The sequence below is a fragment of the Australozyma saopauloensis genome, chromosome 3 (assembly GCF_035610405.1).
Source record: "Australozyma saopauloensis chromosome 3, complete sequence".
Taxonomy (NCBI): Eukaryota; Fungi; Ascomycota; class Pichiomycetes; order Serinales; family Metschnikowiaceae; genus Australozyma; species Australozyma saopauloensis.
Window position 1 is genome coordinate 806,314 of NC_086133.1, and position 13,967 is coordinate 820,280.

Here is a 13,967-nt window from a genome sequence, read left to right on the forward strand (position 1 = left end):
CAAGCTAATTTATGTTTCATGTCCAGTTTCTCTACAAAAGAATCTTTTGAAATACTGCAGCTTGAATCCCTCTTTCATTTCTATTAACCTACTCCGATTTCGTCTTGGGCTTCGGACCCATCTTGGTATAGGCCTCATAGCCAATACCCCCAAAGACCATTGCTACGCCGATCCATTGCGGTTGGGTCAAATGGTGGCCAAACAATACCACACTCAAGATCATACTGATCATCTTACGCGTCACGGTGGACGTCACAAGTACTAAGGACCCGAACTTTTCAAGGATGATGAAAACAAACACCTGCCCGATTGCGCCAAGTAACGCAAAAGAGACCAGGTCGATGACAATCCGTGGATATGTTTTGACGAAAGCCATAGTGTACACAGCTTCCTGCTCGAACTTGAATAGCAAAATGTAGCTAACAGTAAGTAAACACACGAAAGCATTGAGGATGCACATAAGCGACGCTCCCGTAAGTTTGCGAGAATCGCTTTTCGCGCGAAACATCTGATCTTGGGTTGAGTTGGTGAACCCATCTAGAAGCATTGAACCCAAAAGCTGTGCCATCCCCAAGACTACATTTCCATCATTATTGCTAGTACGCGTCTTCCCGCTGCCTTTGCCAAGAGTAAATAAAACCACACCGCCGGTCACAAGCCCGGCCACCACATACTTGTAGAACGGAAATCTGGTCCGGTAGAGAATGAAATGAACCAACATCACAGGCAACAATTTACATGACTTGGCCAAAAGATAGGCCACGTAGTCGACATGTTTCAACGACTCATAACCCAATGGCGACGAAAGACTGGAGGTGATGGCTATGATCACAAAATTCCTAACGTAGAGGGTATTGATTCCTCCTTTTGGAGTTTTGAACACCAAAAACGGGTTCAGGCCATATGCAATCAAGGAATACGCGATTCCAACTAGCGAAGCAAATAGGGCTTGTATGCTATTCACAATTAGGGGTGCTTCAAAGAAGATGGGTGCGTTTCCGTCAAAACCGTAGGGCTTTGTATTGATTCGTTCTTGAAGCAAAGACCACGACAAAAACAGAGAATATAGGCCGAGGACGCATAGTATGAGTGTTGTTGCGCCAGACATGCCAGACATTGCAGACAAGGAGCGAAAGTACTCGTAGTTCTTAGTTGTAGATCTACAAGAGTGTAATTATGAAGAATCGAGTATGTAGAGTTTGGACAGAAGAAATAAATATGGGACATGATGAAAAAAAAAAGAGATCCACGATCATATACAAGGAAGTTGTCATTTATATCTTGCTGATTCGTGTGTTCTTTAAATGAAGATCAACACAATCCTCGAATCCAAGTTCATCTTTTGCATTCCGAATTAATACATTCAATTTTATATAATTAATATACAGCATCAATACCCCCTCTTAGCGGCCAAAAAGACCAAAGAGACCGCTCTTTTTCTTTTCTTCTTCGGGCTTGGCAGGTATAGCCTTTTCGACCTTAGGTTGAATCGTTTCCTCGTTAGCATACCCGATGTAGTTGAAAGCAATATCAAATAAGACCGGCTTACTCAAAACAGGGTTGATTCCTCCGATTTTGTCTGCATTGATCACATGGTTTATGCTGTCTAGGGAGAAGTCAAACTTGTTGACGTTATCTGAGATGTACTCGTATTCGTGACGCTGTTGCGACTTCAACACTTGGGACAAAGCCGAGACCTCAATGGATCTCTTATTAATGACTTGCTCCAAGTCTTTTGCTTGCGAGTAGCTTGTGACATCGTATGGAAATTCACTCACCTTGTAGAAATCCTCGCTGACGGAAAAAGTGCGCTTGAGATGAAGAAGGATGGTCAAGGCTTTATCAGCTTGGTAAACGGCAGAATAACATAACGCAACAACCAAAGACCGCTTGGCAGTGAAGAAAAGACTCAAGTTTTCTAAAGATTGGAAGAGCTCGTCGTCGTTGTAAACACCTGGAAGGTCTTTAATTTCAGAGACAGTCAGGTCAATGGAAGAGTACAAACGCAACACATCCTTACTGGAGCGAAGAGTTTTGGTAGAACTGACGGTTTTCTGTGCTGACAACTTGTCCACGAGAAGAAGGTCTCTCCGAACCCTGACAAAGAACATATTGTAACGAAGATAAGTCAAGAGAATGGCACCGTCTTGGACGCGCATTTCGTCGTCCTCATCCTTGTTACTGGACAAGTCAGCGGTGTGAAGATCGACCAAGGCGGACCACTGTGAGTAGAGCCCGTCAAACTGCTCAGGCTCACTGAATGCGCGCCAGTCCAAGCGATTGACACGGGCAAGCTTTACAGCAAGCTCGTCATTGTGCAAAGTAGCTTCGTGTTGTCTCCAGGTGATGGTCTTGGAGACTTGCTCCTCCTCAATTTCTTCAACGAAAGAGCTGTCAAGGTCCACAATGAGGTCAAAACATGGCTTTAAGTAACCCACAGTGCCGTCGCGGCAATGCTTTCTGGCGATGGTGCGAACATCAGCAGCATTATCATCGATGGCAGCGTGCTGAGAAATCGTCAAGTTCAACGAGGGATCCACCAAGGTATCGAGAAGCTCAGAGATGGCCAGCTTGGACATCAGGGCTGGCTCCGCCAATCCAGACTCGTTGCTACGGGAGCTCAAAAGCTCAAGCCCACATCTCGCAATAGAAAAATTGTAGAGCGCCTCGCTCCACCGCTGCTTGTTGAGACTGTAAGTTCCATGAACTAGGGCAGCATACAAGTAAAGCTCGAGTCTTCTGACGGCCGAAGACTCATTTTGGGTCACGTCCAAGAGCTTTCTACACGTTGAAACCGCCTTTTTCAATTTCGTCGACATGAGTTTCCGGTGCGACGAGGATCTTTCGGGACTCACCTCGAGTTGACTTTTCACCTCCAATGCATGGACGACGTCACGTTCTGCGAGCAAAAGAAGAAGAAGACCGTTGCGTACATCGGCCTCGTACAGCGACGCAGAAATGGAGGACGTTTGTTCCTTCTCTTGGTAGTTGCGAGTATCCTTGGTGACGATTCCGAGTTCGTGACGTAATTTCAAGAGCCTTTTGTTGATGCTCTTTCTGTATTTGCGGAAGTCCTCAGGGGCCGCGAAAAAGGCGGCGGTACGTTCACCATAGGTGATGCCCAAGGGCGAGGTTAGGGACATTTTGGTGTTGGAGGTTCTGCTGACGGTGGGGAAAATTTCAGTTGGAGTCTGGTGGTGCGGTGTACGGGTGCGGCTACACAAGCACACGATCGTAGCGATGCTAGGTCCAGAGCGGGTTTACCTGACGATTTGGGAAAAATCGCTGATTTTGATTTTAAGGCAAAGTGTGTTTTTTGCTTTCTTTGTGCATTTTCTGTAGAGTGCATTGCGTAGCTGTATGCTCGATGAAAAAACATAACGAACAATGATCGGAGGGTCTGAACGAAAAGTTGTCCAGATTCCGAGGGATTTATTTTACACAGCTTTTATTCAATGCAAATTCTCTATTCTGGATTGAATGCAGATGGGAAAGACACTCTCGTGAAGGCTCATGTGTACTGACCTAACATATTAACTGAAGAACCGAATTACATTACGTAACTGATTACTTGTGTGAGATCTAAACAAAAATTTCTTCAATTTTTTGCCTAAGATTTCTTCCAGACCGCCATACTCAAACCCCATCTCATCTTATCTCATCGTTACCCCAGATTCCAACTCCAGCTTGTTTCAAAATACAAATGGACCGGATTTTGGACGGAGATATCGACATCTACCATGAATTGGGGGTCGAGCCAGACGCCTCCACCGAAGACATCACTAAAAAGTATCGGCGCATGGCCTTGAAGTACCATCCAGATAAGAACAGTTCACCCGAAGCGCCAGATAAGTTCCACTTTTTCAGTCTTGTGCATTCTGTTCTCAGCAGCCCTTCCTTGAGGAAACAATACGACGATTTGAGAGCTTCTCGAAACAAAAAGAGCGCCGATGTTCGAGACGATCTACTTGCGTTTCGCCAAAAGCTACAACAACAGGAAGTAGAGGTGCAGCAGCGGAAACGGCGCCAATATGATGGAGCACCGCCTCTGAATCTTGCCCAGCTTCAAACAGCAGGTCTCAAAATTCGTCGACAGTACCAGCAAAAATTGCAGAAACGGCTGCAATACTCTACGATCCTAGATCTTCCTCCACCCAAATACACAGATGGGCTTCTACGGCCGCGGGTTGTGCGTGTGAGGTGGAAGTTCCGCGCAGAAAAGGAAGCGGCGATTGACGAAAAGCGGATTTGTAGTTTGATGTCCCAATTCGGGCCCGTTTCCTCGTCCAAGCTCTGTAGTAGTGACGACAGCTACGTTGTGGCTACTGTCACCTTTGAGACCCCAGAGGCTGCGAGAGCAGCAGCGCAGCATAACTACAAGAAGAGCGCCAAGCTATGGGATGGAACGCCCGACAGAAAAGTGGCCAGTCTTCTACGCGGTGCTGAGCTCTGGGGCTTTTCAGAGCACTCGCAATTGGAACAAGTCCTCGCGAAGAGATATGGCTAGTTGGCCACCGAAAAAACAATCAAGTTCATTGAAAAGCCTTCGATTTGAAGAGTATCTAAAGTATCTACGCGTGGATTTCCATCTAGTCTTCCCCTCCCTAATCCTGAATTGGATCACAAGCAAAGACCTCAGAGAACCCAAAGGTCCAAAAAGAAACCAACACACGAAAGAAAAAAACTCAACGGACGTAAAAACACTCGCCCGCGTCGCACACTACACGCACCCAAGGTTTAACCAATTAAATAACCCAGCTATTGAGATCTATACATCCACCAGCAGCACATCCTCTCCGCCAGCTCGCTCCAGTGTCCCTCTATTGCATGTAAAAGTACACACCAGCAGCAACGGCCAAAACACCAATGGCAATCAATGGGGTTGGCAACCCAGACACGTCAGAAGAGCCACTGCCGGTGGTAACACCCTTCTGCTGAACAGTAACACCACCCTCAAGCTTTCCAAGCAACAAACCCTTCAAGATGTCGTGGGCGTCGTCAGAGTGACCAATATCGTTGAAGGCCTCGGTGGCATCCGTTCCAGCACAGTCCAAGATGACCTCCTCACCACCGGGGTGCTCATCCAAGTATTTGGTGACGTCGTATACCTGGCCGTTGTATACGATCCACAAGTCATCGGCGGTGTTGTGCTTGCTCACCTCGTCCATGGTGTAGGTCTTGACGTCAGACATGATAGATCAGTATGGGATAGAAGAAGATTCGGGGAAAGGTGGCGATAAAGAAGAACCAGTTGGTGGGTAAAAATATCGGTGTACGATTTCGCTTGAGCGTGCACCAGAGGCTTGTGCTTGTGTGCACACCCACAACATGTGAAGTCTAGGAACCCAAAGGGAAAACCCGTCTGCGTGCAGGACGCGGCCCAATCATATGCTCTTCGAACGTCAACCGGGTCTGGTTTTCTGTATTGGGGCAAAAAACGCATGGAGGCCATTTCGGAGACATCGGTGTAGGATTTTTCAGATGTGCGGAATTTTAGGTCTTTTGATGTGAAACGTTTGGCACATTTTTTTTTGTCGATGGCGGCGACGACACAATTGAGAATCTGCTACTTTTTCAGGCAATATTCTCGTCTTTTTTTTTGCGTCACTAGTTTCGTTGGCTACATCACTACAAGTACTCTTGTTGTTGCATTAGAAAAATCATTCATTAAAAACAAATCATAACATAATCATTTGGCTCTCACCACAAGTGTATCAAACTCCTTGCTTTGGCCGTGTCTCACCATGTCTTCGAGGTGATCTTCCATGAACTCGTTGGAGACCACAAAAAGTGACCCACCAAACTCTTCTTCCTTCTTCTCCATGATATCACTGAGGGTCTTGAAGTAGCTGATGTGTAGAAATACATCTTCTCGACTGCTTTCGAGATACTCTTCGAACTGGTGCTCAAACTCCTTGTTTCTACTAGCTGTAGACCGCACGTAGACATGGATATCTGGATGCACCAGCGCGAATCTATGCACCAAGTGTAATGCAAGTAGGTCCGAAGAACTCAAACGGTCGTCTTGGTTGAAGATCAAACGAATGGTCTTGGTACCCTCGCTGAACTTAGTGGTGTTTGGAATAAGAACTCCAACGTGACATTTACATTCCTCGAGAACTTGCTTGTACATCTCAAAATCTCCCTCAGTGGAAGCTTGGAAGAGACCAGAGGGAGAAGCAGAAGTGAGAAGAAAGTTTCCTGGACCTGTAACTTGGTCATTCACAGAAACCATAAAGCTGTTGATTGGCGACAAGAGTGACTTTGCCAGAAAGTTGATATCGAGCATGGTGCTGAAGGCTTTCACGATAGATAAGATAGAAATCGAGTCTGCGTATTCCTGCTCGTTCTTGGACGAGTCTCCAGCGGAAGAGGCCTCTAACAAATGCGAGGTACGTGATGTGAACTCACGAAGATGAATTGCGAATATGTTTGCACCGGGTCTATCCTTCTCCAAATCTTTCAAAAGAAGCATGAGGTTTGAGATGGCGTCGATCTTTTTCAAGAGAAGCAAAACGCCCGAGAAGCCGAAACGGTCTAAGGAGGCAATTGATAGCTTTGTCGTTGTTTCGGAAAGCATCTCTTCATTTTCGCCCTCCTTGCCTTTCTTATCATCGCTCCAATTGCTGGTGCCCTTTCTGTACTTTGGGGGATAGACCCACATGGTCAAGGGAGTGGTCAAAAAAGTGGTGACAACAGCCATCACAACGAACATGGAGTAGACTCTTTCGGAGATGATCTTGGCGTTCAACCCGACGTTCAAAACAATAATCTCGACAATTCCCTTACAAGACATCAAAACACCCACCGTGAGGGAGTCTCTCCAGCAGAAACCATTGAGCTTGGCGCCAATGAAACCGCCCATAATCTTACCAGACATAGCCAAGGCAATGACGGCAATACAGAACGCCCAATCGATACCCTTGTTGAGTTTCGTCAAATCGACACTCAAGCCGACCACAGCAAAGTAGATTGGAATCATCAAAATGTAAATCAAGTCCTCGAGCTTCTCGGTGATGCGAATGACGTATCCGTTGTCACGCGGTATGATCACACCGACCATGAACGCACCGAAAATCGGATGGACACCGATGATGTCTGTGTAGAATGCAGAAGTGAACACCATGGAAATGATGAGAATCATCAGGAGTGGCGACGGTTGCCCGGAAGTGAGGTCATTTGTCCATCTTCTCAAGTAGAGCGTAAACAAGTACTTGACCGGGTACAACAACACAAAGAACCACGCCACGGCCAAAAGCAAAATGTAGAGCGTCTGGATGCCGTTGTCGGCGTTGGCCAAGGTGACCACCAACGCCAAAAGAATCCAGCCGGTCAAGTCATTGATGATGCCCGAGGACAACACAATGGTACCGACCAGATCGCCAATCAAGTTGAGCTCGATCAAAATACGCACCAACACGGGGAACGCCGTGATACACATGGCCACGGCGATGAACACCATCTGCGTGGTGAACGAGACGTCCTGGTCCTCTTCTTTATAGTGATTATACAAAGCCTTGGCAATTCCGCACCCAATGGCGAACGGGATGGCCATGTTGATGATCCCCACCGAAACGGCCGCGGTCAAGTTCTTCTTTATATACTTTAAGTCTACTTCCAACCCCACTATGAACAAAAATAGAATGATGCCTATGTTGGCCACAAGCGACAACCCCTGCTTGGACGCCTGCGGGAAACACATCGCCGAGAAGCCCGGAATGCGGCCCATCACAGTGGGCCCTAAAATGATGCCTGCGATGACCTCTGCGATGACCCGTGGCTGTCTGATCTTCTTCAATGGCCAGTGTAGGATTTGGCAGAACGCAAGGATGAGAACCGCCTGAAAAAGAAATATGGTGTAGGGCGACGAGGCGCTGTACACGAGCGGGTTTTTTCCGGCCACGACTCCGGCCACGGAGCTGGTGGTGACGTTGGCCATTGTGGATTAGGGTAGATGGTAGTACGTAGTATGTGAGGTCACACAGTGTGTAGGAGATAACGGGGTTGCATAGAGGAGACGAGGCTGTATGTGTGGTTATAGTGCGGGATGGGTTGAGGTGGTTACGAATAATAGAGGAATTGAATTTCGTTGTTTTTTCTTTTTCTTTTTGTATTTCGTGTATTTTGGTAACGTATTCATACAATGCTTCTTTTTTATTAATTAGCTTTGACTGGCGTTGTTGGCTGGGACTAGTCCTTCCCCTTGGTTGCCTAATAACGGCTGTGGGTCGTGCTATTATGTACGGTGTTACTGATTATGCACTCAATTATTCTAAATACTACAACCGGCCATGCCAAACCTCCATATTTTTATTTGAAACATCTAGATCTTTCCTTCTTTTCAAGACTATTGGAGCTGTGACTCCAAGTTCACCAAGAGACTATACGTCTCCCTGGGCATTCTGTATTGTAGCATACCAGCGTAAACCATACAGTTCTTTGCGACCAACTTCAATCTTTCGTCCTCCTGTCTTTCACGCCCGCCCAACCCAAACTTCTTGGTCACGAGAGCGTAATGAAGTTGCAGCACACAGGTCATGACGATGAAGAGAAGAGAGGGTACAACCTTGACAAGATTCACGTCATAGTTGCTGAGAGCCTCAGCTGCGTTCCTGATCAGCACCACATCGTCAGTCTCCACCACTGGAACCAAGCCCAAGTTTTTAACGGAGTCAAGTGTAGCCTGCCATTCTTTGCGCACGAATTGCTCGCGAATGTCAACGATAGGCAGAAGATATCCATTGATTTCCTTCTCCTTTGGCAGAATCTTCTGCAAGATGCTGCTGTTGTTTCCGAATACCTTCATAATATGTCTGTTGAGAAGGATGAAGTTATTCTCGATTGTCTCAGAGGGACGAATCTCTCCGGAGGTGGTTTTGTAGGTATCATGAACAAGGAGTGGTTTGTCTAACTCGGTCATCGCCAAAATCTCACTCAAAAACTTGTTGATCAATGCAACCACCGTATTATACTCTTGACAGAGTTGGAAAAGACGCACAGCGTCGAAAATGCGGCCCTCTTCCTCACAGCGAGAGGCACTGATTTGCGTGATTTGGCGGTAGAAGTTGTGCACATCGGGCAAGTTCATGAGAGCTCTTTGCTTCTCTAAAATACCAGCCTCAATTTCTCCCGTGTCGGCATTCAACTCACCCAACAAAAGACCAAATTCTCGGGAAATCAAGATGAGCTCTCGAAGGGCTTCATGACATTTTGCTGCCTCTTCATTCGACTTGCCGCCTTTGCTCATACAGATAAGAATGAGGTATTGAGCTGCAACTTTGGGGTCACTGATTTTGAACGAGCGACTGAAGGACCCAAGAAGTCTGCTGAAGTTAATCTCTAATTGATCTTTGTGGTTTACTGAAATCAAGTCATCTCTGTGAGTGCTAGTAGTTCTTAGCAAACCGTAGTAGCATAAGGCAATAGCAAGATGGACCGCTTCGCTTTCGTTCACAGCTTCAAAAACATACTGAACAATGTTTTCGTACAATCCAATCAATGTAAGCGTCTTCGCGTACAGCGGGTTGTTGGATGAGGCATTGAATTTGCTGGGGCCTAAGGAGATCACCTTGCGTTGCAAATTCTCTAACGTGTAGTTCTCGAAGAGCAAGCTGGAAGAGCTATCTGGGTTGAACTCATTAATTAACAGCAAGTGGAACCAGAGCCAGTCCTCGACACTCAAGTTCAATGCAGAGGGAAGTGATTTTCTTGCCAAATCACACTTTCCGATCACTTTGTAGACAGCGTATTTGAAAGGGTCAAAGCCTGGTGTATCTTCAGTGAGAAATTGGAAAGTTTGGCCATAGTCGCTTGATATGCGCTCTTGAAGCTCCGATGATAAACCAATCGAGCCGCCTTTAACAAATTGACTCAAGTATATAGGGAAATTGCGATCGAATTTATCAAATGCATCTTTGTTAGTGTTCATGAGTGCAATGGCATCTTCGTAAAGACCACTTCTGAGGAGATAATACAAAAGGGCCCATATAGGTACACCATTGAAGTTCAAAGTGGTGCTCATAAGCTCGGGGCCGTTGTTCTTTGTGATAACTTGATCGATGAAGTAAGAGACCTTGTTGACATTTGTTGCGGGGAGATATGCTGGAGACTTCTTCTCGTCCTTCGTGTAGATCTCATCCATGTAGTTGAAGAATTGTTGCTCCAAGTAGGTTCTGGAGTTTTGTACGATTTTTTTCTTCGTGTTGATGCTGTTTTCTTTCACCTGGTAGTCCTCAAAAAAGAGCTGTTCCTGGGACGTCTTGGCGAACTTCTCATTAGTCAATTCAGCAAGAATTCTCCAAATCTCGCCTAGTTGTTTCGACTTGAGGTCGACCGAAGATTTGCTGAGTTCCTCGAAGCTGAGACAGACAGGAAACAGTTTGTTTTGCATTCTAGACTCGTTTAAGTGATAAACTACACGGGCATTGCTCTCGAAGCGCTCGCGACTGAATTGGCGCACGGAAGATGGCGCAGTTCCACTCAATGGCGCGAGAATCTTGTAATTACCTGGCAAGGACTTGTTCCATGTGAAAGACTTGGAAAGCTCCTCACTAGTGATCTTTCCGTTAGTTGGTATGCCCAACGATCTTTTCAAATCATCTTTACGCACTTTCCAATCGATCGATATGTTTTGGTTAATGAACTGATCAAAGTCTCTCGATGCAGTCTGCAATGACTGCTCAATGGCAGCCAATATGCTTTCGTCCTTCTTAGCCACCAAATAGTTCTCGATGGTGTCGAGATCATTCCCCTGGTGACTCAAAGCGGCCGCCACTTCCTGCTCGCTGCCGTATCTTCCAAGCGACTTGTTGTTGGAGAGATTCTTCAACTGGTTCTCGATGTCAGTGGCATTGACGCCGCTGGCAGACAACAAGTAGTGAGCGTTTGTGAAGTTGGAATGGGTGGTGTCGTCCTTCTTGCGCAACTGCTGTGTTTCCCTTTGCAACTCGTTCAATGGAAGATGGATCAGACCCAAGTTCCCGTGGTTCAAGCGCGGCAAGTTGTTGGCCGAATCCAACAAGTCCTTCAAGATCTTGTTGGAGGATGAGTTTGGTGCTATCTCCGACGGAAGGCCAGGCTTCGTTGCAGGGGGCGGTGCAGACGCAAAAGAAGAGGCTGTGTTTGCAGACGCAACATTATTCTGTGTGGAAAACAAGGTGTTTGATGCAGTGGTATTGGCGGAGGTGGGTTGGGTGTTGTTTTGATTTGGAAACGAAAACCCCGTGGTTTGGGGCTGAGTGGCCGCAGGCGCGGCGGGTTTTGCACCAAAGAGCGACATTTCTTAGTATTCTAGCCGAAATGAACCTCAGTTACTACAATGAGGGTCAATCCAGTATAGTTTATGTGCTTCTAGCTTGTGTTGGTGAGTTGAATAGTACATACGCACTCAGTGCTCTGGGGTTACCCGGCCACATGCCTTGGGTGTATAAATACGCGAAGGTATGGCCTACTGAAATTTTCTTCATTAACTTTGTCCAAAAGTGATCCATCACAATAGACAGTGCACCGTTATTGTGGATAGAGGTCTGTGGTTCTGGGGCAGTTCTTGCTTTGGCACCACGCCGACACTTTATCTACACCCCTTTAGTAATAGGTGCGATAGCTGATGGAGAGAATAACATGGACTCAATAAGAACCTGTCTGGATTTAGAGATGAAAGAGAGGTGTCAGTGGGTCCTGATATTTATGACGCTGTAGTTTTGTAGCTTTTGAAGTAGAAGATCGTTGGTATCTGTTGAGATGAGTTGACTTTGATTTCAGAGATCCAATGAAGTTTTCGGACATCTGGAAAATTGAATAACCTCAAAACGCCAGTATGAGCACGTTTGTTTTTGTGCTTTGGAACTTGCCTTCATCAGTGCTGGTTCAATTTCTGGACATCAGATTCATGTCTTTGGGAAACTTTGTTTTCCTTGAAACATGAGTTTGAGTGTATTTTTTATTTTATGCACTAGAACTTAACTTTACCAGTGTTACTAGTCCTTGAACACAAGATTCACGTCTCTGTAGTGTAATGCTTTATCGACTTCTACAAAACGTCTAAGAAATTATGGTATTAAAACAAACAAATTTTTGAATAGTTTAAAGGTTGTCTCCATGTCGAGACATATTATCTACAATGCTTTTTCTAAATTTCGGTCAAACAAACGTTTGGGAACTCCTCCTCCTCATTGTGACTGACTCCACCGGCAAAGTACTCTCTACAAGAGTATTTCTTGATTGGGAAGAACCAGTATCCCAAGGCCCAAACCAAGTACACGGCGTACACAGCACTGACGTAGTTCATGGTTCCGGCGGTAACTGGCATGTAGGATGGGAGAGAGAAGAAGCCCATGGCGAAAATGGTCCATGCAATAGTCATGATGTTGGCGAACAAACCCAACTTTCCGAGCCAGAAACATCCATGCTTGATGTTGTTTCTGCCTCTGTAAAGAAGACAGCAGGTTGGCACCATGTAACTCAACAAAAGGAAGGTGATACAGCCAACCACCATCGAGTAGAAGGCGGTGGAGGAAGCCAAGTACAAGCAGCCCAAAACGGCAACAACCAAGGACGAGAACAAGTGGGCGTTCAATGGAACTCCCAAGTTAGGGTCAACAATGGAGAGGTACTTGGAGAATGGCAAACCGTTGTCTCTGCTGAAAGACCAGCACAATCTAGCTTGCCATGTGTGGGAGGAGATGGTACAACCAGTACCGGTAAGCAACATCAAGGTACCCAAACAAAGCGCACCGGCTTTGCTTTGAAGAGCTTGGTAGAAGATGTCGAGAATAGGCATTCCAGTACCGTTGTTGATGATAGCGTCCAAGTTTCTGACACTGAAAAACATGGCGATGGAGTAGGTCAATGCAGTGGTCAAACCGATGGTCACGGTTCCCAAAATGGCGATTGGGATGACTCTATCAGCCTGATGGACCTCCTCAGCCAAGTGGGAGGCAGAGTCGAGACAGGAGAAACTCCAGTTGGGGTTGATCAAACCAACAATGAATGCAATACCGGCGCTCTTCCAGCCAGTGTTGTTCTGGAAGTCCACGAACACGAAGTTGGCCGAGTTGTAGTTGCCTCTGGCGCAGACCAACACAGTGATCAAAATGACGGTGTATGAGAACAACGAAGTGTACAAGGCACCGTTGGCAATGTATGGCAAGATCTTACCGTAACAGTTGAACAACATGACGAACGCGTTGATGAGCTGGTACAACACGAAGTTGTGCCATGGCTTGGAGACGTAGTCTGCGTGGGTCAACTTCCAGAACGCCAAGATGGTCTGGGCAAGAGACAAAGCCATCGACGCACTGGTGAACACGGAACCAACCCAGGCCAAGGAGCCACACAAGTAGGCCAAGAACGACGAGTACTTCTTGGGCGCCAACACTCTGGTCCACACATACTGTCCACCCGCAGAAGGAATGGCCGACGAGAGCTCAGAAAGAGTGATGCCAATACAGTACGAAATGAAGGCAATGATGATGATACCGTACACAATCAAAAGGGGCCCGCCCGATTGGATTCCGGTGACGAGCGATGCAGAAATACCATACCAGGAGTTGGTCAAGCCAAAACCGATACCAAGCACCGACCAGACCGAAAACGTTCTTTTCAACTGGCCGGCAGCGATGCTGGCGTTGGAGCTCAGCTCGTAGTTTTTCTCGGTGTCGACGTGCGAATCGAGAAACGTCTCGTTGCGTACCTTTTCTGTATCCATGGCTTGCACTGGGAATGGTAGAAGATGCGGAAATTTTCCACTTATATATGGTCTGGGGAAGGAACGCCTCGTGTCCTGCAGGAGGCGTGCTGCGCTGCTATCGTGTGACTGTGTGGGACATAATTGGTGCAGAGAGATCGGCGTTGCAAATGGAAACCGTTGAGATTTGCGGCTGGATCTTTTTTGGAAGTTGGTGTTTTCGTTCTAGATGTAGGGCGGGCGGCAGAACTGTTTGTAGTGTCCCATGCTGTGTTCATCGATG

General features: G+C 46.6%; 7 protein-coding genes across 7 annotated transcripts; 1 reads left to right on the forward strand and 6 right to left on the reverse strand.

Annotated features, from left to right (window-relative positions):
• Nucleotides 1-88: 88 nt before the first annotated feature.
• Nucleotides 89-1,117, reverse strand: PUMCH_002530 (uncharacterized protein; the record flags this gene model as incomplete). The annotated part of the gene is made up of 1 exon (XM_063021537.1): nt 89-1,117. One exon carries the CDS (start codon nt 1,115-1,117, stop codon nt 89-91), a length of 1,029 nt encoding a protein of 342 aa, XP_062877607.1.
• A 286-nt stretch (nt 1,118-1,403) lies between these two features.
• On the reverse strand, nt 1,404-3,143 carry PUMCH_002531 (uncharacterized protein; the record flags this gene model as incomplete). Its single annotated transcript, XM_063021538.1, has 1 exon — nt 1,404-3,143. One exon carries the CDS (start codon nt 3,141-3,143, stop codon nt 1,404-1,406), a length of 1,740 nt encoding a protein of 579 aa, XP_062877608.1.
• Nucleotides 3,144-3,703: 560 nt separating this feature from the next.
• PUMCH_002532 (uncharacterized protein) lies at nt 3,704-4,507 on the forward strand (the record flags this gene model as incomplete). Its single annotated transcript, XM_063021539.1, has 1 exon — nt 3,704-4,507. The coding sequence occupies one exon, from the start codon at nt 3,704-3,706 to the stop codon at nt 4,505-4,507; it is 804 nt and encodes a 267-aa protein (XP_062877609.1).
• A 313-nt stretch (nt 4,508-4,820) lies between these two features.
• PUMCH_002533 (uncharacterized protein) lies at nt 4,821-5,192 on the reverse strand (the record flags this gene model as incomplete). The annotated part of the gene is made up of 1 exon (XM_063021540.1): nt 4,821-5,192. One exon carries the CDS (start codon nt 5,190-5,192, stop codon nt 4,821-4,823), a length of 372 nt encoding a protein of 123 aa, XP_062877610.1.
• A 497-nt stretch (nt 5,193-5,689) lies between these two features.
• On the reverse strand, nt 5,690-7,939 carry PUMCH_002534 (uncharacterized protein; the record flags this gene model as incomplete). The annotated part of the gene is made up of 1 exon (XM_063021541.1): nt 5,690-7,939. The coding sequence occupies one exon, from the start codon at nt 7,937-7,939 to the stop codon at nt 5,690-5,692; it is 2,250 nt and encodes a 749-aa protein (XP_062877611.1).
• A 408-nt stretch (nt 7,940-8,347) lies between these two features.
• On the reverse strand, nt 8,348-11,278 carry PUMCH_002535 (uncharacterized protein; the record flags this gene model as incomplete). The annotated part of the gene is made up of 1 exon (XM_063021542.1): nt 8,348-11,278. One exon carries the CDS (start codon nt 11,276-11,278, stop codon nt 8,348-8,350), a length of 2,931 nt encoding a protein of 976 aa, XP_062877612.1.
• Nucleotides 11,279-12,127: 849 nt separating this feature from the next.
• PUMCH_002536 (uncharacterized protein) lies at nt 12,128-13,705 on the reverse strand (the record flags this gene model as incomplete). Its single annotated transcript, XM_063021543.1, has 1 exon — nt 12,128-13,705. The coding sequence occupies one exon, from the start codon at nt 13,703-13,705 to the stop codon at nt 12,128-12,130; it is 1,578 nt and encodes a 525-aa protein (XP_062877613.1).
• Nucleotides 13,706-13,967: the final 262 nt, after the last annotated feature.